Source organism: Drosophila gunungcola, assembly GCF_025200985.1.
Source record: "Drosophila gunungcola strain Sukarami chromosome X unlocalized genomic scaffold, Dgunungcola_SK_2 000034F, whole genome shotgun sequence".
Classification (NCBI taxonomy): Eukaryota; Metazoa; Arthropoda; class Insecta; order Diptera; family Drosophilidae; genus Drosophila; species Drosophila gunungcola.
Genome location: NW_026453187.1, coordinates 426,370 through 452,968, shown reverse-complemented (window position 1 = coordinate 452,968; position 26,599 = coordinate 426,370). Strand labels below are relative to the sequence as shown.

Sequence of the window (26,599 nt, the reverse complement as noted above, 5' to 3'; positions counted from 1 at the left end):
ATTCGCTTAAATTAAATGGCGGTCGTATGATGATGATATTTTCTTATTTGCTGAGATGAGACCCCCTCTCACGCCCTTCACTCTCCCTCTCCCACTCCCTCTCGCTCGCACACCTGCCCGACGTCCGGCCATATATGCGATATAGCCGATCGGGGGATTCAGTCTCCTCGCGATGCTCTGGCGTGATCTTCGCCCAGCCGATACGATCCCATCTTTTTCTCTCTCTTTTACAATTTCGGGTGTGTGTTTGTGTGCTGTTAAAAACTATATTATTTTTTTTATTATTTTTATTTAATGTGCTGTGAAAAATTATAACAATAATATGTAACACTTTGAGTATGTGTGAAATAAGAAGCGTTTACAACTAAAACTAACACTCTGATAAATTAATTTAGTGCCTTAAACAATCAAATAGTGATTAAATAAATAAATTTAAAATTTATAAATTAATACCCACAAAATAATTCGATTTATAGATTCCTTAATCATGTGCATAATATTAATTGTATTTAAAGTAAAATTACTCTCTTGAAGGAAAAAAATTAAAATCTACCATTGATACAGATTTTGATTTTTCATTTAAAGTAAATTAAAGCCTTTTAAAATATTAACTTGAAAATAGTATATTCTTATAAATAATCAAAAATACGGATAATAAACGAAAGTGAGCTCATTAAAGTAAATCATTCATAAATCGAATTGACATAAATAATTATAACCAATAGAAAAGTTTTTAAAACATCCAATTATTTTTACAAATTTAAAATGCATTTAAATATGACATTAAATGTAAATGGCAAAACTTCAATTAAATGAAATAAATATTAAATCATAAAAAAAGAACGCAAATCAACTGAATTAAAGGTCCACTTGCAAAACACAATCAAATTTAATAATCAATTCAGTTTTTATCATAATATCGGCTGATTCCGATGACTGCACATTTGATCGGTTTTGAGCCTTTATTTAGATGCAAATATTTTGCGTTCCATTTGCGTCGGTACCTTTTTCAATTTCTGTTTTTTTGTTGTCGTATAATTTCGGCCGCTGTTTCGGTGAAAAACTATTTGAATTTTTTCTTCACACTCGTTTTTTTATGCTGGCCAAAACTTAAGTTGCTTTATTTATTTTTGAGTACACGTTTTCTCGTTTGCAGCACAAAAATAGTGCATTAATACTTTTTTTTTTTGTTTGCAAATGTTGACAATTGTGATAGAAACTGCGATAGTATGGAAAATTTTAAAATGAAAATACAATAAAATATATAAAAATGTTTGAATAACAACAATAAATACTCAATGACCAAAAACACAAAAGCATCTGTAATTGATGGATCTGCTGGCATGACCAAAATATAATTAGCAGCAAAAGAAGCCGGCGAAACTCAACAATCAACAAAACATTAAATCACAACGCGATTATTCCAGGTATAAATTGAATTAATATCAATATTTGCATGATTTCAAAATCAAATAATGTGTTCTATTCTAAGAAACACCTAAAATATGGCAATATTCATTAAGCACTTTTGCATCGAAACACAAAATTGGTAGGACAGAAAAAAACTTTAAGGAAGATAAACTGTTGTTCCTTACTTTTAATTTTAATAGATCAAATTGTGGCTTTTGCTCTTTCAGTATTTCTTTTGTGCTTTAGTGTTTGAAGTCATCTCTTCGTGATCTTAATTTATTTAAATATATATATATATATTTTTTTTGCAAAATAGATTTGAATATCTCTTGAGCGTCGAGTCGAGAGCTGATCAAATATACTCAAATCAATTGATTTGTTTTGTACGCTCTTCAAGTGACACACTTGAGCAGAATTTTCGAGAGATCATTCAGGAACATCTCTGGCCGGTATTTATATATACAGTCAGGCATATAGTATGATCCAGGGCCAAGTCGAGTGGCATTTGTTCAGTATTTCCGCTACATTTGCATAGTCGGCGGGCGAGAAGAATTGGGTGGGTAAGGTGAACGGAATTGAGAAGATGTCCCTACTACTCACCAGAGAGATCAAAATATCCATTTCAATTTAAATTCCATCACAAGACATTTTCATTTTCGTTTCAATTCCCCTGCCCTCCAGCGAAAATAAAAAACAAAGCTAATGCGAAACACATGTGATGGAAAAAATTAAACTACTTTGGGGCGCATACATGGCGTATACTCAACGCAATTGCCACAAGCGCCTACGCTGGCTAATCCGGCATCTAATAAATATAATCAAAATTGTTTGCCGTCGTCTCGAAGTCCCCAATTGAATAATTGAACAATCTAACGCGGTCGCTTTTTTCCCCTATTCATTTATTTCCTCAAAGAACGTCTATTCATGTGTTTTGGGTGAGATATCTTCGTGAGATCGGAAGAACAAACTGGTTCGGTTTGATCTTGGAATGTAGATCAAGGTGCAGATGAAGCCCTGATTACGCTGATTTATGCGAGTTAAAAATGTAGAATAATGAGTCTGTGTCTTACGTTATTTATAGGTTTTTTTTCGTAAGATTTAATAAGTTATTTCATAACTATGCATATTTAATATGCCTTTTTAAAGTCATTACATTAAAAACGAATTATTTTGATAAAAATAAGCCAGATAGGGATTTCTTTTGAGTATCCGTTTGTGAACAATAAATTAACAAATAAATAAAAACTATATTTAGCAAAAGAAAATTATTTTTGGAAGTTTTAATTAAATAAACAATTTTAATGTAAATTAAAATATTTAAATGTATGAAGCTTTTGAGAAACATGTTGTTTATTTTCACCATTATAGTCCCCTGGTTTTTGCAATGTTTATGTTCTACCACCTTTCCCATATTTCTTTTAATATTTGCCCATCTTTTTTGCCACAATTTCCTCTTCGGCGGTGAAAAAAGCAGAAACTGATGACGCGACCTTGAGTCAAAATAGATTTTATGCGCAACATTTATATTTATTTATTTTTGTTTCTGTTGGACGCGATCGCCGCACGTCACCAAATGCCAAACAATCTGAATATTTTTCCTGCCGCTTTTAACCCCTTCTGGGACCCCTTTTGAGCACCCCTTTAACCCATTGAAACTGTTGGCCAAGATAAGATCTCGGAATTCAAGTGGAAATGCATTTACATTCTCCGAACATTTAAATCAAATGAGGCGGTCAACAAATTGAAATTAAATTGCCAGTGGAATGGGCAAAAATAGTGAGATAAAATACTCAATGTATATAGCTGGATGCTGAAACATTTGCAACCGCAAATCAATAATTTTACGTCTGCCTTTTGTTTGGAGGTCGATTCTTGTGTAAATTCAGGCGAAAATAGCCAGCGCTGCTATTAATTTTTTATGGATTTTTAATTGGATGTGAGCCTACAATCCATCAGCAAAAATTTTGTCGTAAACATTTCATTTCAATAATTTTAAATACAGCAAGGCCTTATCTGTAATTCTAAAGCTTACAAAAATGTATAAATGTAAATAGCAACGATTTGTCAGATCTAAAATGAATCAAATTAGTGTATATATACAATATATGTAAAATAATATTAAAATATAGCTCTTAGTATAGATTCATACTTCATAAACATTTCGAATGCCAATTGTTAAGATAATTTTCCACTCTGTGACGAAACTTTCCTTTTAAAAGTATTATGAAAACGACAAAATTCCTAACAATTAGTCAACCACATAAAGCAGGAAAAACATTTGGGCCACATGCGAGCAAAGACATAAAAAATGGATTAAATTGTTGAAATATCTGAGGCAACATGGGTGAAAAAGCGCAAATGCAATTGAGAGAATGACAATATTATTTATTTAATTTTTGTTGTGCTCGTACCAAAAATAGATGCGAGTGGGACAACAAGAAGCCGAAAGAAAACAGCAGAGGCCCAAGAAATGAAAACCAAATCACGAAAATCGAGAGGCGAACGTGACAAAAAGATACAGATACATATGGTAAACCCAAAAAAGCAAACTAATGATTCTAGGAACAACATAGGAGTGAAAATCCGAATAAAGAGCAGCAAACGACGCACAGATGACAGCAAATATCAAATCAAATGCAATTCAACTGGCAGGTGAAACATGACAGGAAAACTGAGGAAAACGTGTGGAAAACGGGTGGGAAAAAAGAAAACGGAGGGGATTTGAGGGGGGTAAAAGGCGTGGTCCATTAGACTGTAGCCGTCTAATGTCGAACCCCTCAACCAAAATAAACAACTGAAAAACGAGGGGAAGCACTAAAACCTCTTGACAGCCCAATGTCGTGTGACTATATCTCTTAGCCAAAAAATATAAGTCGGAACAACTTAAAAATGGGTCAGCCTAAAGCAAATTTTCTGCAGGTAATTCAAAAATCTTTTTTCAATTCTTTCTGTTAGTAGAGATCATTTTTTTAATCGAAATCTATTACGCACTTAGCACAACATTGTGAAATAAGCTAAAATCACAAAATTAATGGTCAATAAATACGACATAAAATTGTTAAGTAAATAAATAATATTTGCAGTCGATTCAAATTTTGTTAAATTTATTTTTCGATTGAGTTCCGAATTTATTGGCTATTAATTTGATGTGTTTTCATTAACAATAATCGTTAAAAATCTATTTTAAACAAACAGGAAATTTAGATTACGAAACTAATTATAAGTAAAATGAATCTGGTTAAAGTTGAAGCTTAACCTTTCAATATTTCACTTTTTATAGCACATATTAAAACATTTAAAAATATTGCCTATTATCAAATTACAAATACATCTCAGTTAGCATCGCAATATTAAACATTTTGGACCTAATTTAATAGCAAGTGCTTCTCTTTTGGCATTCTCGTCACGTAATTTGTGTGAATATCGAATGGCCGGCGATAAAAACGCATCGAGTCAAATGACAAAATGGAAAATTGAAATGCAATAAGGCACTAAACGTTAAGCATTAAATAATTGACATGTCCATGTCGTTGGGCAAACAAAGCGCATATCAAATTAAATGTTCCCCTTTTAGTTTTTGATATAGGTATACATATCTGTAGATGTCCACGTATGAACACATGTATATACCATGCCGATTGCATATATATCAGGCATAGTCATGTCGGAGCACGTGCGCGGCTTAAAAATTGTATTCAAAAATGAAATTGAAAACGAAACGAGCGCAAAACACATGACCAAAATTTATGCACGTGACGCCAGGCATTTTCATTTCCCCTCTAAAATCGCAGCATTAATTGATTAATTATGCAAATTCAAATGTCATGCTGACAAAAATATGAAAAACTCTTTGCGTTTACCCTCTAGCATGGGCGATCGTTTTGAATAACAGAAAACAAAATTGCAAGCGAGCAAGTCCCAAAATTGTATTTGTCAAATGTTAAGCATCAATACTCTTGTTTTTAGTTCATTTTACTTGTAATTTAGTTGAAATGTAAATTTTTGGGGAAAAGAAATGACTCAATAATCTCTCATATATACCAAAAATAATTTGCACTATTACAAAAATGAAAAAAGTACTAAGGATAAAAATAACCTTATAAAAGAATTTTGATTGAAAGAAGCACATACAAAATTTTTAGATGCTTTTAAAAACCATTTTTACGAGCAATTAATTTGTTTTTAATTTGTAAACAACAAAATTGATACACAATTTTGATAGTAAAAGTGGATATTTTAACTTTTTAGGGTACCATCTGTTTTGAATAAGTCTCCTTCAATAAACAGAGCATCTGTAAGTCCCTGTAAAAATTCAGAAACGTATGAATAAAAAAGGCAAACAATCACAGAATAAGCGAATAAGTGTAGGGAAATGTTTGCCGAAGCCGTCAGACATTTAAACATAAACAAACAGGCCACACACACACACACACACTAATTAAGTGCCCATCGTGCCTTACGCCGTGTTCACCTGTGCGTATACGTAATTAATGCCATTATAATCTCTTACGCATAATAAAGTAAACAGGGGTAAAATTGTGATGCAAAATAAAGACCAAGTGTTTTATTAATTGTCACCGCATCCTTTTCGAGATTCAATTTTATTTCGAGCTCACTCTTTCTTTTGTTATTTTCATTGGATTAAATTTTATAAAAATTGCCAACAGGGCGTATGCGTTATTTCCGTTTATGTCACCTGAAAAAAGAGGAAGGAAAATTGAATTTTTCTCCTGTTTAACTGGCACTAAAAACACAATAGCAGCACAAAAACAATTTTTTAATTCTGTTTGCCTCCGTCAACACCTTATTGGCCCGCACACCAATTTTTCCCGATGAAAGCTTACAAATATTTGCAATTCGTGTTTATTATTTCTTTTGGTTTTTCCCTGTATTTTACCCGTGTCTCGCTGACCATTTTTATGAGCTACATCAAAACTGTTTTCCTCGGTGCCCTGTGTATATTGTTTATAAACAAAATGCCCAATTGACTGCCAGCCAAATGATGGCTAAATAATAATAATAAATAGCATTCAGTACAATGCAAACAGAGCGTAGGAATGGATTGAGGTAAAAACCATTTTTGTGAAATCCAAGAAAATATTGTATAACTAAACAAACGGTGCCGCCAAATGGCGTAATGTCAGGTGAGGTGACAGTGTGTTTCATCTGAATCGCGTTTACAGTTCTAAAAAATTTTTGTGACTTTCAGAGAAAATATTTTCAAAGCAGTGGGGTAAATATATTGGAAAATGAAAATCTAGTTTATAGAAATTAATTTTAAATATTCTTATTTATTTAATCCTTGTTTTATGGCCATAAGCATACCATTATATTTAAGTAAACAAGTGACCAGAGAGCATTTAAGTAGTTTTTTAATCATGCGCTGCTAAGTTCTAATACAAGGTCATCGGCTCGAAGTGATGACAAACAAAGAAACTTAAAATTTGCCCAAAAATAAATCCATTAATAATCATCAGCAGGAAAAACAAAACAGAAACGCAGCCGAAAAAGTGAATAAAATAATAATAAAAACCTTTTAGCATATCCATGACGAAACCCCGAGCTAATGAGGCGGGGATTCCCCCAGGCCCGCCCCTTTTGGCCGCCTCTTTTTTTCGCACTGCTTTCAGCTTGAATAACAGACAACATTGTTGCCAGCTTGTTTTAGTTCTTTTTCAATTTTTGTTATATTTTTTTGGGTGCGGAGTGGAGCATGTGCAACAATGTTTTTATTTTGGCTCAGCTTATTTTTAGTTACTTTTTGTGTTTCCTTCGCTGAGCGAGAGAAATAACTTTCTAAATAAACGGAGCGCAGTTAGCAACAATGGAGACACCCATATATACAATATACACGCACACACATATATATATATATATGTATATATATAAACACTTTCCGCTTTTGCTGTCTGCGCATTTTCGTGACGCTTCTTGTATTTTTATTTTCATTTTTATTTTCCTTTGCCGCGCGGCAAAGTTTTCTTCTCGCAGCATTTTCATTTTATTGCCGCGCAGATTAGAGTTGCAAAATTGTTAAATTTTCATTCCAATTCCGGTCTAAATTTCGTTTCGGGGTGGACAACAAAACGCCTCAAGTCCTTAGGCCAATTAATTGGCAGCCTACAAAAGATAATGGTGAATAAATGAATGCTTGGTTTAACCACTCGACAATATAAATAATTGTGAATAATTGCGAATAAAGCCACTAATAGAATTAAATCAACTGGCCATCCTGGCCATTTCACAACTTTCCGGCAATTCAGACACAAATTTGTATTTAAATTATGTAATTAGGCTAAAAAGATGAGGGAATCCACGAAACGTTAAAAGAAGGCAAAGGATTTATGGAAGGGTCTTTTAATGCAGACTAAAATTACAAAATATGAAAAATAGGGGATGTTTAATGCAACAGATTTATTATTTTGTATATGTATGCACTAAGCCTTTGTCTTTAAATTTCATGTATTTACTAGAAACTTATTCAATTAATTTTTGTTTATTGTTATAATTGCCCGTTTCCGCATAATTAAATTGCCTTTTGCCAGTCTTGTTTAAATGTAAACGTATATTATTTTTTTTTTAAATTGCCCTTGGCAAATGCTTTGTATGCCTTTCATATATATAACTCTTGCAATTTATTTTGTTACTGTCGCTTAAAGTGCTCATTAAATGTTGTTCAATTATCCGCCTTGACGCTTTAAACCAACCATTAACCAACTACAAAACGTAAAATAAATGGTACTTAAATGTTTCTTACAAAGTATTTTATAAGCAATGAAAATAAAGCGATACAAATAGTAGCATATTTGGTTGAAGATTTTAAATATCCCAAAATCACTCGAAAATTAACGAAATTAGCAAACAAATTATTTATTTATTTTAAAATACTATATATGCTAAAGCTGTCTGTGAAAATATAAAAATGAATTCCTCTAAAATCCCAGTTCTCGGATCTAAAATAATTTAATACAGAATATAAAATATCCAAGTGGGATCTCAATTTTCCCAACTCCGTTTGGTTAAAGTGGTTAAAATGGGCTATGGGAATATCTAAGTTTATATATACGCAGTATAAACCGGCAGAGGTGCAGCGGAACACTTGGCGACAAATTCTAAACGTTGGCATCACGTGTTTCCATACAACCAGCTGCAGTGGCGGCGTTATAAAATTTAATTAATGCTGCCGATGGTGTGGTGTGAGAGGGGTAAAAGGGAGTAAAGGGAGGGCGTGGCCGGGGGCGGCGCTGGGCGGCCAAGAAACGGGATAAGCTTGCTAAGAGATGATGGTCCTAAAGGCTTTGTCTCCTGCTGTTGTTTTTGGGCCAGGTGGAAGGTGTAAAGTATTTATGCACTTAAAAAAGTAAACGTCTTTCCATACTTATGCCTTGAAACGCCTAAAAGATTTGACAACATTTTTATTTAATTGTGTACCAAAAAAAAAACTGAAATTTTAATTTTAATAAGTGTGTCTTAATAATATTTTAAATTGATCGGAAAAAGTATTCCTTTAGTATCGGTTTATAATATATGACAGGGTATTAAGCTTATTTAAAAAAAATCAAATCTCATAAATGTATAATTACAAGAAATTAAAACCAGTCAGGGTACTGTTTTACTTAATTTTTTAAACAAATTAATATTTTAATGCTACAAATCTATAAAAATTTATATTGTATCGTGGTCTATAAAAGGTTATCCTTTTCCACGTTTTTGATGAAATTTTTACAAGTTAAATATTTAATTTTGTCACTATTTTGTAGAACTTTTAGCTACGTTATAATAGATTGTCGTGGTTTTCCGAGTGTACGCCCCGCTTTTGGCATCCCTCCGCCTCAAATTCTCCGGACAGCTGTAAAGTGCTTTGTTAATTAGCAAACTGGCGAGGAGAGGGCGCAGGATCGGCAGAAGGAGCGGGAACAGGAGTCCTGCGTCCTGAGTCCTGAGTCGCAGCTGCAGCTGCCTGCTGGCAATAATTTGCGCCCGCAAGTATGCAACACATTTTGCCACGGCATGCGTGTGCCAGTTTTGCAAGTGTGCGTGCAAGTGTATGTGTTAGTGTGCGTGTGTGTTGGTGCGCTTGCATTGTACTTCGCACACTATTTGTCAATGTCAGAAGGGATTCGCCAGCTACTCGCGCTGTTAAATTTCATCGCCCTGCGAAACCAACGTGTTGGCAGCCAAAACACCTTCAATCGCTATCTCGGTGTAATTGAGCAGTGAGAGCAAAACGTTTTCACAACCAGCATGGAACTGGATTATATCTTGGTTAAGCCACCTTAAGATAACACCTTTAATAACCCATAACTCGATAAAAAGGTCAACGAGTTTATTGCACTTATTGATTCCAATTTAAGTGTGACATTTCTCTTATGTAACCTATTTCTCTTATCAAATGCATTTAATTTATAGCTTCTAACGTTGGTCCATTTTTTTTACCTCTTTTCATGTTGCACATTTTCAAGTTGTCTATAGCTTGTAGAAATATGAGACAAGACTGTTATTATTTTACATATACCATCTAACCTTATTATAATTTCAAGTGGCATACCTTTAATAGTTTATAATTTAATTCTCAAATAGTTTCCTTTAAAATTTTAAACTATTTTTATGTTCGGTATTTTTAGGGTTTGGAAACAACATTTTACAAGCAGTTTTTTGAAGTGTATTGCCATGCCTCCATGGGCAGCTGAAAAGTCACGCACTCATCGAGTAGCCGTTGGCCTGTTTTTTTTGGTTCGGTTCAGCGCTGCTTTGCATTGACCTCACCCCCTGCGCTCTATACGCGCCACCTTTTGCGGCCTTCACCCACAGGGGGCCATCCACCACCACCACCACCACCATCACCACCCTCTTTAACCCCACGCACCACTGGCTACCATGTGGTGCAGCGTGCTAATCGAGAGGAGCGCTCAGAGCGTCGCTCATTTGGTTTTTTCATTGCCGTTGACGCGCTCCCCTCCCTCCATCAATATCAATGTGGCTTGATTTTGTGGCAACTCCGGGAGCGTTGGCCAAAAAGGGGGTGGCGACCAAGGGTTAAGGATGCAGGCTGCTAGTGCCTTTGGCATCCATCAGTGATGCAACAACATAAACTACCGTCGTGCTCGCTGATTAGCCAGGCCCAAGCGCTTCGAATTCAGATTTAAGAGGAACGTTCCAAGTTGCAAAGTTTTGCATGCAAATATGCACCAATTGGGAGAATTGCAAAATCAAATAGTCAATAAAATGGCTGTGGGATAAAACAGATAGGTAATATAGCCAATTAATGATATTACTCATTTAAAAGGGGTTAAGAAAATAACAAATGCGAGTACTATAATATTTTTAAAATTAAAAACCCAAATAAAAAACAAATGTTTAGGTTTTTTGTAAACCAGTATTTTAAATCGAGTACAAAATATTTGGACTTACTATGTTTTTTTTATCAGTGATCTCAACAATTATTTATATATATGATGTACATTTCTTATCTTTTTTAATTTATTTTCTTTTTCTTAAAATTGGTTCCTTAATTTTGTTTTGCATGTTTGCCGATTGAAGAGATTCCAAAAACAAATTCGTACAGCTACATTTTTCCAATTACATTCCTGTATTTTTTGCCAGGCAATAAAAAAATCTGTCGTAAGCATTATATTTGCCTGCTAAATATATATCAAGTTAATATGCCACACAAACACACACACACACATAGGAACGGGACGGGCCAGGATGCTTTTGATAAGCGAGTGTGTGTATGAGGGCGCCCTAAACTATGCAACACATTTGCATGTTTGTGCGACGCTTTTTTTCCCACTACTACTGCTTTTCTTCGCTCTCAGCTCTTTGATATGGCTGATATGGCCTGTCGGCACCCATGGCCCCGTCCCCCTCTGGGAAAAAAGGAGGCGGCAGGCGGTTGGCGGGGGGTGGGCGTGACTGGTGGAAGATAGAGAGCAAAAGCGCAAAGCGCAGCGCGTTGTGAAATGCAAGCGAATTTGCATAGAAAATAGACAGTTTGGAAAATTGCATTCCATGTTGATAACTTAAGGCCCCATTGCAGTGCCCGCTTTTCCCACTTTTCCGCACTTTTCCGCACTTTTCATGCACCTTGCATTCAGCCACCCCATTTTCATTCCCATCTTTGCGTCGCTCTTAAACATTTGCCAGCTGCAATTGAATACGAGCTTGAAGCACGCAACGCGTGTGCATAAATAACTTGTTTAAGTTTTATGGCAATGGACGTTGGTCCTTCCCGCAGAATCTCATCGCCCACTGTTCCCCTGCCCCGAAGTTCTGCACTGGTAAAAAACGGAACTGATTAATATAATAGATCAGTTAAAAGCATGTTAAAAGTACAATATTTAGAGTCTAAAATCTAAGATAAAAAATTAACATAGTAGTAGAAAAAATAGAACTTAAAAATACAGTTTCATAAAAATTCAACATTAAAATATATTTAGAGTTCTAAATTTATTGATTTAATTAAACAGCAAACACCATTGAAAAGTACCATTTTTAAACTACGAAAAGTATATATTTTGTGCCTTAAAAATTATAATACAATAATTTAATTTAGACTTGTAGAAATACTATAATAACAATAATTTAATTTCATTTTAAACATATTTTTTCTTCACAAATTACGAAGAAAATACATTTTTCTTGGCTTTCATAATATCAAGATAGCTTTTAAATGGGTTTTTTTATTGCCTTATTTTAATTGACTCTTATTAATTAAATAAATGGTGCTGTACAATACTTATTTACTTCAAAATTGCCAGCGGTTTGAAGAGAAAAAACAATTTGATTTAAATAAATACATTTTTAGTTTGCTGTGTATGTGCGCTTGTCACACGATTTATAAATGCTTGGCAGGGGACTTGCCATTGCACTCGGACCTGGTCACACCTTGAGCGAAATGCAATTTTGTCTGCCAGGCCAAGGCATCATCAAAAACGAGAAGACACAGCCAACAAAAAAGAATCGGGGGAAATGCAAGTTGATGGGCTGTCACGGCAATGCTGCACCTTGGCCACAACCCGGACAACCGTCATCCGTATCCCGATTCGTATCCCTCGACCACGCCCCTCCCCCAAGTCACGACTGCCTGGGAGTCCTGGCAGTCCTGGCAGTCCTGCAGCCATTTTTTCCCCATTTCCACACTCACCACCAAAGTCCGGCTACGAAGAGACAGAACTTGAAAATCAAATGCAAAAATACCTGAGGGAAACTGTACTTGCATAATTTTTCCTGCACTTTTCTACGGGGTATAGGGATTAGCATGGAATGTGATGCATTTGTTATTTAACATAACCACTTCCGTTTTATTGATTATTTTAGTATCGAATTTTAATAATTGTTTTGTTAAAGGTAAACACGTTTATGCCAGAAATATAATTTAATTTAAATTATAATTTAGCTCTGCTTAAACTTAACCTATGGATATTTTTAATTTTTGATATTGTTAACGTTTAAATGTCTCACATAATTAAAAAAAAATTATTATTTTTATAGTATAGATTAAGGTTTTCAGCAATGAAAGAAAAAAAATTGACATAACCTTACGCTAAGCTAGAGAGTTACAAATTTACAAGGTAATACTAATTGTTAAGGTCACTAGTACTTTTTTAAATACATTTTTTTTATATTTTTGTTATATTTTTTATATTTTATCTAGGATAATCCTAAGTTGTAACGGTTCGATCTTTTCCAAACTTTGTTTCTTGTCTACGTTCTCGATGCTACAAAGTCGGTATAGTGTAGCTTAGCGCACTAGTTGTTGTAGTTTCAAGTAAAAGAAGAAGCTGTCGGAACTCCCGCCCCCCTTTTTGGAGCCCCTCTCCCCCGATTCTACCTTCTGCATGTACTCCTTTGCCCCGGCAACTCCGCCACTGTTTGTTTTGCCACAAAGGCTGCAATGGATGCCTGGCTTGCTGACTCCACAACTCGGACCTAGGGCAACCTGATGGAATGACAGACTGACTGACTGACTGACTGACTGACTGACCGTCTCTGTCTGATTCTCCCCCTCTCTCTTTCTGTCTGACTGCCCCCTTCTCTTTCTGTCTGACTCTCTGCCATCTCTTTCCAACGCCAAAGTCCTGATGCCGCTGTAACTATTTGACTTTATCTTGTTGTTCTGGGTAAACAAAATGCACTGGGGTTAAGGAGATGAAGTGCTGGCGGGTTGGAAAGACGGCCAGCGATAAACAAATCCCAAAAAGCGTTGACTTGGTCCTCGTAGATTTATGTGGCTCTACACTGGAAATTATAACTCTTTTAAGTTCTTTTAACTTTCAAAACTTTCAGAGAACAGGCAGTTCCTATCGAAAGTCTTGAATTTCAAATGAAGGTGCTAAAAATAGCCATAGTATAAGTTTTATTTGATTAACTTTTAAAAGTTACGAGTTTTTCAATCGAATTGCAATGAAGGGAAATCCAAATTATTTAAATTTTAATTTATTTTAACATACAGCTGCGGTTAAGATAATAGCACACTTTGACCTTTTTTTAAATGAAAAAAAAATTTTTTTAATAGTCACTTTCTTGAAGGTAATACTAAAAACATACTGAGACCTATATTACATAATCCATTAGTATTTTATTTTATATTATTAAACACTTTTAAAATTACGTGTTTTAAAAATTTAAACTTTTAGTGTTTTGATTTAATAAATCCTATGTGAAGTGCAGACCAATGCCATAAAATTATAGTAATTTTCTTAAAATTCGATTAACTTTTTTTAGTATTTTTTTTAAGAGGTGAAATTTGGCGAATAATTAACATTTTAAATTGTCCTGGATAAACCAATTCCCTTTGTTCTGTGGTTGGATTTAGTAATAGGTGAGCGTTAAAAAGTCTGCAATGCAATACCTGCATCCAATATCTTTTTTTTTAAATAATACCCAAACCTGTTGAAAACCAATATGCAAAATAATGTTCAAAAAAAATTCCTGAAATAATGCAATAATTGTTTTTGAACCATTTATATTATATTTTTCTCCGTGTAATCCTGTGTGCTTCTTTGCCCTGTTTCTCTCAGACTGGTTTTCAATTTAAAGTTAATTTTAAATGTTGGTTAAATGCAACTTATCCTAATCAGGAAAAACGCAGCCGCAGGCCGTCTATTTTTCTTGGGACGGCTTTAAGGCCATTTTCTCCATTTTCTTTTTGTTGTTGACTGCCAATTAAGAGCAAGGCACATTTTTTGCAGGTGCTGAGAAAATGGCACACAGCCACTTGACTTGCCCAAGCTTCTCTTGTTGCTATTATTATTATATTTTTTTTTTGTTGTTGTACCCACTGAGCCACTCACTAATTATGCAAAGAGAGGAAAAAAAAAATGTAAGAATTTTCTGTTGCATCTGACCAAAATGCGAAAAAAAGTGGAACGCGGCCTGGCAGCCACAAAAAAAAAAATAACAAAGAGAGTGGAAAATCTGAAGAATTCTTCTTCGCTTTTTTCGCACGTAGCTGTCAACCGCGCAGGTGTATGTGTGATTTTAAGAGTGTGTCTGTGTGTGCTAATTTAGGCATCTTTTGTTGTGACTGCCTGAATGACACAAATACAGTCAGGTGTCTATGGAGGAAAAAGATGCACTTGAATGTTCCGAATACCCTGTACAAAATGTTTGCATTATAATAATACTATATTTTTCATTTTATAATACGTATGTACATATAATATAATAAAAATGGTTTCAATAAGCGTATTAATTATTAAACAATAAATTAAGAAATCATTATTTACAAATTTAACTAATTTGATACGTATACGTAATATAATTTAACAGGCTAACATTTTCGACGTATATTTCGGCTAAGCCTAGCAAAGTTCAGAAATTTGAGTTCCCGATTATAAAAATTTTCATTACTGCAACTATCAATAAAAAAAAAAAAAGAAAAAAACCAATCTATGAATTACGCTTACATTTTCAATGTAAACTAACTTGAAAAATAACCTTAATTTCACTAAATCTCATAAACACTTTGGGAAACATAAACTAAATCGTAACAATAAGCAAAACAGCAAGCCTAAAACAACCTATAAAATATCCTTTAAATTTTTTCGGCACCGAAAAAAATAATTCCGTTGCTTATAAAAGCGATGTGTATAGAAACCGCCAACAAAAACAACAAAACCGGCAACAAAAAGGCTTTGTTTGCCACAACAACAACAACAACAGCAGAAAAGTACAGCCTGAGGAAGAAGCCTAGTGAAGGGCGGAGGTAAAAGAAAATAATAGCCCGTTTTATTTCATTTTGTTCCACTCCGCAGCATTTTAGCCATATTCCGCCATTTTTCTCCCAGGCGCCGTTCATTCACGCATTCATTCAATTATTCAGTCAGCCGGCTAGTCATCTATTCATTCATTCATGCCCATTCATTCCCTCATTCATTCAGCCATTTCCATATTCATTCATTGATAACTGAGGTCCTGTAGTCTCGGCTTATTTAAAGGCACAGGTGGACTGCACTGAGCAAATATGCATAGACGTTTTTGGACCTTAGACTTGATCCATTGAAATCGAACTTAGGAAAGGTATAACATACCTCTAAAAGTTTGTGGGCCATCCCCCATCTTGTAATCTCAATTTTTTTATTTGAAGACTTCAAAACTTTAGAAAAGTTGGTTTCCAAAACATAAACAGGCCCATAACTTGACCCATCGATTTCAAATTATAAAACCTCTTAATAGTTATGATTTTTTATAATTTATAATCTGACTTTGATGTTAATTTTGTGTTGATTTTTTTTTACAATACTTGTTATTTAGTAACTATTTATTAATATTATAATAAACAGAGATTATAAAATTATAACACTTCAAGATCACGTCATGTTGTGCTAGAGATAAGTTTTTGTTAAAGACAAACTACCATTTGATTTAACACTTCAAAGAAAATGACTATTTGTTACAATTAAAACCATTATTGTTAAGAAAAAATGATTGAGATCAAATGTGTTTTCGTAGCGTTCAATTAATGGGTGCATTTTCTCGCACGATTCTCCACGATTTTTTTTTTAACCCTTCAAATGTCATCTGATGTGGCCAGCGGAAATAAAAGCATTTTTGTACTTTGCACTTTTTTGTTTGGTTTTCCGAGCTTCGCTTAATGCCACGAATATCGTTTTTCGGTTTTAGGTTTTGTTCTCACTCACGTACGTGCAATATTTGCGAATTTCGAGGGGTGGGGACTTGACTGTGAATTTGCCACTTTTATTGTTTTTAAAACGCTTTCCAATTCCTTGCTCTCCTTTTATCCTTTTTTTTTTGTATATTTATTTTTTTTTGCCTTTGTTTTTTTCGTGTAGTTTTGCCCTTGCCTGCAATTGCAATTTCAGTTTTATTTTACGCGCAATTTGTCTGCCCTGTATGTACGAGTATGTATGGGTGGTGGAAATAGTGGGAAAATCGGAAATTGGGTGGAATGGTTGTTTTGCCAAGTGAAACAAAAGAAATAAGCGAAAAAGCCCCGAAATTGAAAACCAAATAAATAAGTGAACTTTCTATGCGGGTGCTCTGTGTGTGTGTGTGTGTGTGTGTGTGTGTGTGATTGTGTGTGTGTGTGATTGTGCAAAATGTAATTCGAAGCAAATATCCGAGTGGTCGGTGCAGAAATCTGCAGCAAACAGCTGGAAGACACATCTGCAGGCCATCCTGCTTTCTTTTCTTTTCTTTTCTAGTCCTTGTTTTTAATCCTGGCCACTCCTATTTGTATATGTCCGATTGTTGGCCAATATCAATGCCAATCCGGGTTGGCCATAAATCATTCGGTGCCGTCGAAGAAACAAACGAAAACGCAAGAAACGGAAGGATATCTAATGATTAGCGAGCGAAATTATAATTAAATCGGTACAATGTATCGATTGTTATTGTTCATTACAAATTGGATAAGTCTAAAAACTACTAATTAAATATTTGGGTGATTCAATCATGTCTTATTTTCTTATTTATTTTCGTTTAAAGTATTATATATTGCCACATTGTATAACTATTTTATAATTTAAAGTGTTTTTAAGTATAATAACTAAAAAAGGTTAATTGATTGTTAATTTAAGTATTATTTTAAGATGTCATAGCTTGTTAATCTTATTTAAATTTAGTGTATAAAAAATTAAAGTTAACATAAATATTGTGACTTATTACATGACTAATTGAATGCAGCATAAAGTAAACTATAAGAATATTGCATTCCCATATCGTATATCCCTAACTGAAGTTCTTTATTTGTTTTATATTTTTGCAGTGGGCGTGGCTGTGGGCGTTTCCGTGTGTGTGAGCGTTTGTTTTGGCTGCTGACAAAAGTGCAATTGGAATCGGATCCGAGTGGAGAATCGGAAAATCGAGGAAAACGCAACCGATACGGGCCAAACTCAAGTGGCCAGGATAGGCGGCTAAAAGAAGGCAGAGGCGGCGGAAGAGGCGGAGGCGGGCGGGGGAGGCGTGGCAGGACCTCTGTCAATGGTGACAATGTCCTTGACGTCGACGTCGACTGAGGCAGCGACAGCGGCAGCGACGCTGGGAAATGCTACTGTTGGCGAAATGTTTTCGGATGCGGATATGGCGGAAGTGCGGCATGTTGTCCAACGCATTTTGGTGCCGTGCGTTTTTGTTATTGGACTATTGGGAAATTCAGTGAGCATTTATGTTTTGACGCGGTAAGTGCACTTGTATCCCCCACACATGTCCTTCAGACCCCCTTACCCCCTTCCCCACCTTCCCCATTTTGGCTGTTATTGTTGCTGGATTATGGCCCAGCCGATTTTGGCCGATGGTGTGGGCGTGGCCTTTAGGCACTGTTGTTTTATGCATTCAGCAGGCAGAGAAAAATTCAAAATATAATTGCAACTCGTCGAAAAATATATAAATATTTAAATATATATATTTATATATATATATTAAATATAAATATTTATTTCATAGCATTTATAAGTGAATAAAGCTCTGGAATAAAAGTGAGTTTATTAACAATTTCAATTTTTTTTTTTTTTTTAGTATGCATTATGTGATTTGAAATAAATAATTTTTTTAAAAAGAATAAGTAGCAAATTTTTGGGATCTATATGTAAAGCTGTGTTATTTTCAAACAATATCAAGGTCAGACATTTTCGAAATTATTATTTTCTCTCTCTGTACCAAAGTGTCTGTCTGTGTGTGAAACAAGTGGAACACGAATGAAGCAGCGAACAGGTACGCAGCGCATTAAACACGGCATTTAATTGTAGCCACCGCTGCATTTTAAAATCATTTCCACACCATGCCAACAACAACAAAAACAACAATAACAGTAACAGAAACAGCAAAAAACAACAACAACAATAGCAGTAACAAAAATAGCATGGACAAGTACAACAACAATAAGTGAAACAATAAGAGTCATTTTATGTGCCAAATGCAAAAATGCAGATAAGCAAAGTGTGTGAGAGTGTTTTTTATGTGTGCCAGAAAATATGCGACAGTTGCAAGTGCTCTGTGCGGCAAGCTGACTACTATGACACCATATCACCATATGGGCATTTTCCGGAAAAAATTCGGACAAAATCAAATAAAGGAAACCTTATTAAGATTTAGAGGTCAGCCAAAAACCTAAGATTTAAAAAATAGTTTGTATACTTGTAAAAACTAAACGATTTAAAGTTTGTTGACTAACTGTAAAGTATTTGTATAATAATGTGTATTTCAAATATTTTTCTAAAGTTAAACTAAATGTAATTGCAAATATTTTTTTTACTTGTAAATATCTCAAGCTAATCGATTATAACCATTTTAATGGATGAAAAACAATAAAATATTTTTTTAAAAAATGTGCATTTCAACTATTATTTCTGTTTTGTTAGCAACCAGTGCATAGTCATTTGCTAAATAACAATTTTGACTTAACCAACTTACAGGGTGACTTCGGTAAATATCATTTAGTACACAGACTAGAAACTGTTGTATGTACCAAATTTTAAAGAATGACTTATCAACATTGCATAAATCCATTTTCCATCCAACTCTTGTGGAATTTTAAATTACCTGAATGCCATAAATGGTTTTTTAATTTAATGTTTTCATTTCATTATTTTGTTTTGTGGAGAACACAAGGAAATTTAACTATCAGAGCTGCGGGCGATGCCAGAGAGAAAACTAAATGTTAACAGTTAGTTTTTATTGTTCATCTTTTGGCTTTATGACTGTGCCGACATTTGTGCGCGTTTCGGAAAATGCCCAGGCCCGCTGGGAAAATTCAGCAACATCCCCCTCCACCTTCCTGCACTCCAGTTTTTCCCCTTAGAATTTTCCGATGACGATGCCCCTCAACCCCTTCTGCGTTTTGCTTTCGGGCAATTTGCTATTTCAATTGGTGTTGCACTTGGCAGCGTTTTGCATTGTCCACCAAATGGTTTGGCCTGATTTCGCAATGCGGGGGTGGTGATAGTTGGGTGGAGGGGGATTTGGGGGGATTTGGTGGTGAAAGCCCGAATAAACACAAATTGCAATTCTTTCCGATTCTTCTCGCCATTTTCAGAAAGCGCATGAGGTGCACCACGAACATTTATCTAACGGCTTTGGCCATCACGGACATTGCGTACCTGACCTGTCAATTAATCCTATCACTCCAGCACTACGATTACCCCAAGTACCATTTGGAAATTTACTATCAACTGTATGGCTATTTCGTCTGGCTGTGCGACAGTTTTGGTGAGTATTAACTGCATATTCAAAGAAGTATGGCTCTAGAAAGCGTTAAAAACTAAGCAGATATGCTGTGCTTTATAGTCATTTAAAATCAGTTAAGAATACTTTTTAATTAATTTAAGACATTTTTAAGTAACCTTAACACTGTGGTTGATTGAATTCACTTTTAAATTTGTCTAAAAGAATGCTGTACAAATTTTTCACGCGCCTATCCAATAAGCCGCGTTAAAAATATATCTCATCATCATGTAAGGCACATTTATTCATGATTTTAAACTCAATATTACCACATAATTCATATTTGTTTAACTAATTTGTGACTCTTCTCCAATAAAATAAGTGCCAATATACTTTTTATTTCTTAAAATATTCTTATTTTTTGCGAATGTCTATTAAATAATACAAATTTATTGCACCAGCAAGTTGAGAATCAATTACCTTACCTTAAATACCTTAAATTAAACATGAAGAAATAACATTTATTCATCAAAAATAAAGTGGGTGCTTCCAAATAAAAAGCGTCAATTTTGTGCCGTTAAAACAATTGCTTCTCGGGGGTAAAAATTCCGAATGCATCGCAGGGAGAGCACTAAGTGGAATGGTGTGGATTCCATAAATTCCCCAGTTTTCCTCGATTCCCGGACCTCCGGATTCCTGGGATCCGGGCCCATCAATTCGAATTGCACCTGCGGCCGATGCTGCTGTTGTGCATCAATTTCATTGAGCTCTGCCAATTTACGAGGTATAGTTAGCAGCGCTTTCTGCGAAACGCCAGCGGTCAGCTGAGTCCCGCTTCCATGCGATACCATACCCATGCCATACCTACAGTTTTCCGCTTTCCCCCACCCATACAAAACTAGTCTCATCAGCGGAGCACGGACGTCAATCGTTTAGAGTGCGCAGCAGCGTTTTGAATAAATTGACAGCCCAGGCAGCGAATAAATTGGGATCGGGTCAAAAGTGGGTGGCACGGGTATTTATAATCCCAGAGTGCACGGAAAAATTTGTTATTCAAAAAGGTATGTTTTTCCAGATTTTTTCTTGCCTTTATAAAGCCATAAGGTTATTTATGATGTAACGAAGGTTGTTTTATTTATTTTATAAATATTTTAATTTTTACTCAAGTATGTTTTAAAAATTTATAAGCATACCAGATAAATTTTTTCATAATTCGTTTTTAGTTCTGCTTTTCCCCACTTAACTTAAATTGTAAACTTTAAAGTTTTAGCTATTATTATGGGACTTAGTTTTAAAAATGATTTCATATTTATAGCCTGGTCTTAAATTTTTTCAAGTGCACAATTGATTGTGTCTGTATTGTACACACACGCCCATTCTCAATTGTTTTCCTTGTTTCCACGGACAGGTTACATCTCGATTTACATTGCCGTGTGCTTCACCATCGAGCGATTCATAGCGATACGTTATCCACTCAAGAGACAAACATTCTGCACGGAATCGCTGGCCAAGAAGGTGATAGCAGGTGAGTTAAGATGGCCAAAAATAAATTATAGAAAACAAATAAATATTGAAATAAAAATACAGGACAATTTTTAAATGGTTATCTAAAATAAACGTTTATTGTTTATTAAGGTAGACAAATAAAGAGGAATATAGGCAGTCATTTAATAAGGAATATTGTATTTTAATTTGCAGTTGTAGACATTTAATTACATTTTTTGGTACAATGGAAACAATGAGAAGAAATTTCTGATAAGTTAAGAAACCGATATTTTTATGAAAAGCATCTTATATTTCTTATGCAAATTTATGTATATAAGTTGTCGTTGAGGGAGAAAAAATCAAGCATAGTTTAAAACATAGATAGATAGATAGATAGATAGATAGATAGATATATAGATAGATAGATAGATAGATAGATAGATAGATAGATAGATAGATAGATAGATAGATAGATAGATAGATAGATAGATAGATAGATAGATAGATAGATAGATAGATAGATAGATAGATAGATAGATAGATAGATAGATAGATAGATAGATAGATAGATAGATAGATAGATAGATAGATAGATAGATAGATAGATAGATAGATAGATAGATAGATAGATAGATAGATAGATAGATAGATAGATAGATAGATAGATAGATAGATAGATAGATAGATAGATAGATAGATAGATAGATAGATAGATAGATAGATAGATAGATAGATAGATAGATAGATAGATAGATAGATAGATAGATAGATAGATAGATAGATAGATAGATAGATAGATAGATAGATAGATAGATAGATAGATAGATAGATAGATAGATAGATAGATAGATAGATAGATAGATAGATAGATAGATAGATAGATAGATAGATAGATAGATAGATAGATAGATAGATAGATAGATAGATAGATAGATAGATAGATAGATAGATAGATAGATAGATAGATAGATAGATAGATAGATAGATAGATAGATAGATAGATAGATAGATAGATAGATAGAAAGGGAAAAAATTGATTTTGTTTTGATTTTGATTTGCTCATCGTTAAAATGTAAAATGCTTTGCCATCTCCAGCCGTGGCTGTCTTCTGTTTGCTGTCCACGCTCTCAACGGCATTCGAGCACACAATTACGGTCGGTTGGAAGCTGATTGATGACGCCTACCAGCCGTGCAACCAAACGGTGGCCAACTTCTCGCCCACGCCCCCTATTCCGTCCTTTGCCGTGGCCACGCCCCCACTGGCCACGCCCCCGCTGCCCACGCCGGCGACCATTTCGCAGCACTTCAGCACGGAGGCGTCGACCGCCGGCAGCTCGAATCTGCTCGTCGACTGGGGAAGTGGCAGTGGTGACGGAGAACCAGGTGAGTGTAGGGGTCACCATTCATAAACACTGGAAAAAAACAACGATTTTTGCATTTAAATGCTTGAATAAAGTAAAATAGAGGTAGATTAAACTTAGATTTATATACTTGTATAAACTCATACGAAATTTGTATTATATTTGTTTACTCTCCTAGTATTAGGAATAATGTTGTTTAATTACTTTTATTTTTGCCAGCCCTAATTTAGATGTTAAATGGATTTTACATTTTTCGTATCGTTTTTGAATATTAAAGATGTTTGCCTAATATATTATATTATTCATTTATTATTTATTATTAATTTTATTTATTCTGCTAGAATTTTACAATATTGTTTTTATTTTTAATTATTTTGTGTGCCTAACTTTTATTTTTAAAAAATGTCTACAATTTCTTTTAATTTTAAGAACTTGTTTACCATTTTGTAGAGAACATTCCACGACAACGCCGGCACTGGCAGTCATCTGGATTTGTGACGCTTCCCAATTTGAGGCAAACGCTAGAGGAACAGGATCAAGATGAGGCGGTGGAGGAGCCGGGGTCAAGGGTCACCGAAAGTATGCTGCAGTTGTTGCGACGCAAACGAAACAACAACGACAACAGCAACAACAACAACAATAACAATAACAACAACAACACGGATGCATTCGCATTTAATGTAACGGAATACTGTCAAAATGTGAGTGAAATGTGCTGAAAATGCTGGGATTTCCCTGGAGAAAATGTGAAGAAGGTTTACCAGTGAAAAACATGAGGGGAGTAGAAGTATTAAGACTGACTATGATAAATACGACTGTGCTTTGAATATTTTAAAGGGCTCTTATACTGAGGAGTTAGTGTTGCCTTTTCTACAACTTTTTTAATTGGTGTTGCAATATTTGTCGCACTTTATAATATGTACTTTGCCTTTCAGGTCACTATTTACAATCATGGAACTTCGGAGCTGGGCAAGGATGAGCTGTACAGTAATCTGTGGAATATGTTTACACTGCTGGTTTTTGTAGTCTTCCCATTGCTTTTACTGGCCACCTTTAACTCATTTCTCATTCTACTGGTGCATCGTTCAAAAAGTCTGCGTGGCGATCTGACCAATGCGAGCAGCATAAGGCGAACCAAAGTAAGTTTAACAAAAATAATTTAAATTTGAGATTGGTAAAACACATATACTATACTTTATCTACAGCGCAAATCAAATTCCGGGATTAAGGGCAGCGTATCGCAGGAGAATCGGGTGACGATCACATTGATTGCGGTGGTGCTGATGTTCATATTTTGCCAACTGCCATGGGCCATTTATTTGATATTGTCCCAGTATATGGACTTCCAAATAGGTACACAGGTGGTAGCGGGCAATGTCTGCAATCTTCTGGCCTCCCTGCATGCGGCCTCCAATTTTTTCTTATACTGTGTGCTGTCCGATAAATATCGAAAGACAGTGCGCGAACTAATCACTGGGTATCGCTATAGACGTCGACATGCCCGCAATAATACGAGTCTATATGTGCCACATACGACGACTACACTGACGCAAATAAATGGTGACCACTATGGTAGTAATTATGGCGGAGCCGGAAGTCGTCGAAGTCGCAACACGAGTCGCCTGATAACGTAAAAAGTCGATGTATTCAATATACTGGTTGAACTCCATGAGAAGCGTACAAAGTTACGATTCACCGGACAATAAAGGGCTTCAAATTTGCCAGCAGATCACACGGAATCACAAGTGATTCGGTTGGGAATCAAAAGTGATTCGATTCAACCGTGATTAGCAGAAAATTTAATTTGTTATATCAATCGATAACTATGTGTATCACTCTCTCTCTATATACATATATATGTATATATATATATAGTATATATTACATAACATACATTGTGCCATAATGTGATGATTATAGATTTATGCTAGTTAACCTAAACGTAATTGTTGTCCTAAGTACTAAACGCATCAAATCAAATACACGCAATACACATACACACACAAATAAACAAAGAGAGTTTGCTATTTGCCTGTCCCACGGGGCGTATGAATAACCCACCGATGCATATTAATTTTGGTGCGCAATGTATCGTTGGAAACCGTGGAATATCGGGGGTCCTCAGTTGAAAGTCCTGCGAGACTGTGGCTCACCAAAAAGGACAAAGGCCGGTGGATACAAAAAAAACTGGGTGCCAATGAAGCAACAGGAGAAGAAACAGAACATTCTATATGCCGAAGTCGACGTTTCAAGTTCTCTTAAGCCAAACAATTTAGTTTATTATTATTTGAGCTTTGAGCTGGTATTAAATTTGTTTTTTTTTTATAATTTATGCTTAAATTTAATTATTATATTATATTAGTTATTTATTTTTGAAATAGTCAGATAGTCTATTTAAAAAAATATGTTTTGCAAAGTATTTCAGAAATGAAAAATATATTTTTGAAATGTTAAATTTTTCATTAGGTATTAATATATATTTTGTTTAATTTTTTTGAATTAAATACTTGAAATTTAAGAATTAAAATAGTTAAAAATAAAAAAGGTAGTTTTTGATAGCCAAATTTATAAATTATTTTGAGGGTATTTAAGAAAAATATGATGAAAAATACTTGAAATTTAACAAATAAAATACATAAAACATAATTGAGATAGTTTTTATGTAATTAGATAATTAAATTATTTTCAGGGTATTCAAGGAGTAAAAAACTGTTCAAAATATCGGGTGTAAGATAGCCCTTTGCCTGTTGTTGCGATAATTGAAGTGTTGACAATGGCAGCCTCTATCTGGGCATCTGCAATCGCCAAGTCTCCAGTTGCCAGTGAATTGGGCTGACCGATACCTAATTGAATGCCGACCAAAAAACCAGGTCCTTGCCCGTTTCCTGTTTCCTGTTGGCTGTTTCCTGTTAGCTGTTTGCTATTTGCTGGCCTGGTCTGGTCTGGTCTGGTCTGGTCTGGCCAGAATGCAATCGAACAGCTGCAGAAAACGAAGGGTTGCAGCCCTACAGATCCAACTAAGCCGATAATTGAAGGTGCTTCTATGTCAACCTCATACTCCTCCTCCTGCTGCGAATACGGCTCTATTCCCCCCGGTATAATTGGTTCGTTCGGGCTGGAAGTTGGCCATCGATGCCGAATGCTAAAATACAACTGAAAATCTTTTTCGGAATGCCGGCAATAAATTTACCAGGGGAAAAATGTGGAAAAGCGAAATCTAACCCATCCACCACATTCACATACCCGCACACACAAGCACACACGGAGAGCTTCGGAAAGCCACACACAAACGTAATGGAGTAACAAACATTTGCGGTTTACTGCATTGCTATTTCCATCCGCACATGTACACCTGGGGTCAAAATAATAGTACCTGTGCTAAGGCAATTCCGCACACTTTAAAAATAATTAAATAGAGACTTCTCTACCATTTGCTCATCAATAAAATAAAGTGTTTATTTTATTTTTTATTAGATATTTAAAAATTTAAAAAAATTGTTTTATCTGAGCTGTTATTAAAATTTCTTTATTTTTTCTTTAATTATTGCCATTAAAGTTATCAATAATTTAATTGCAATACCATGCCTGCGATTTTTTCATTTTCTCAGTTTTATTAATTTGGACGCTGCTGTAAATGCATTGGTGACCGAGTCATCGCTTTTGTTGTTAAGATATTGAGAACACTTTGGCACTAACAAGCTCAGCAAGAACTTTTTATT

General features: G+C 34.9%; 1 protein-coding gene across 4 annotated transcripts; it reads left to right on the top strand.

Moving 5' to 3' along the window:
* The first annotated feature begins 129 nt into the window (after positions 1–129).
* Positions 130–25,162, top strand: LOC128260623 (uncharacterized). Of its 4 annotated transcripts, none has more exons than XM_052993769.1 (9): positions 130–239; positions 1,229–1,427; positions 17,642–18,053; positions 19,907–20,079; positions 21,443–21,559; positions 22,615–22,902; positions 23,331–23,581; positions 23,816–24,019; positions 24,086–25,162. In XM_052993769.1, the coding sequence occupies exons 3-9, from the start codon at positions 17,857–17,859 to the stop codon at positions 24,512–24,514; spliced, it is 1,659 nt and encodes a 552-aa protein (XP_052849729.1). In that variant the 5' UTR covers positions 130–239; positions 1,229–1,427; positions 17,642–17,856; the 3' UTR covers positions 24,515–25,162. The 4 variants fall into 4 exon arrangements, with proteins under 4 accessions (XP_052849729.1, XP_052849726.1, XP_052849728.1 ...); XM_052993766.1 differs by having other exon boundaries at positions 1,217–1,427; XM_052993768.1 differs by having other exon boundaries at positions 130–245; positions 1,217–1,427.
* Positions 25,163–26,599: the final 1,437 nt, after the last annotated feature.

Coding starts and splice junctions, on each gene's coding strand:
- LOC128260623 (XM_052993770.1), top strand. CDS start 17,857: ATGGTGACAATGTCCTTGACGTCGACGTCGACTGAGGCAGCGACAGCG. Junction 18,054..19,906: donor AGCATTTATGTTTTGACGCG/GTAAGTGCACTT, acceptor CGCCATTTTCAG/AAAGCGCATGAGGTGCACCA. Junction 21,560..22,614: donor GGCCAAGAAGGTGATAGCAG/GTGAGTTAAGAT, acceptor TGCCATCTCCAG/CCGTGGCTGTCTTCTGTTTG.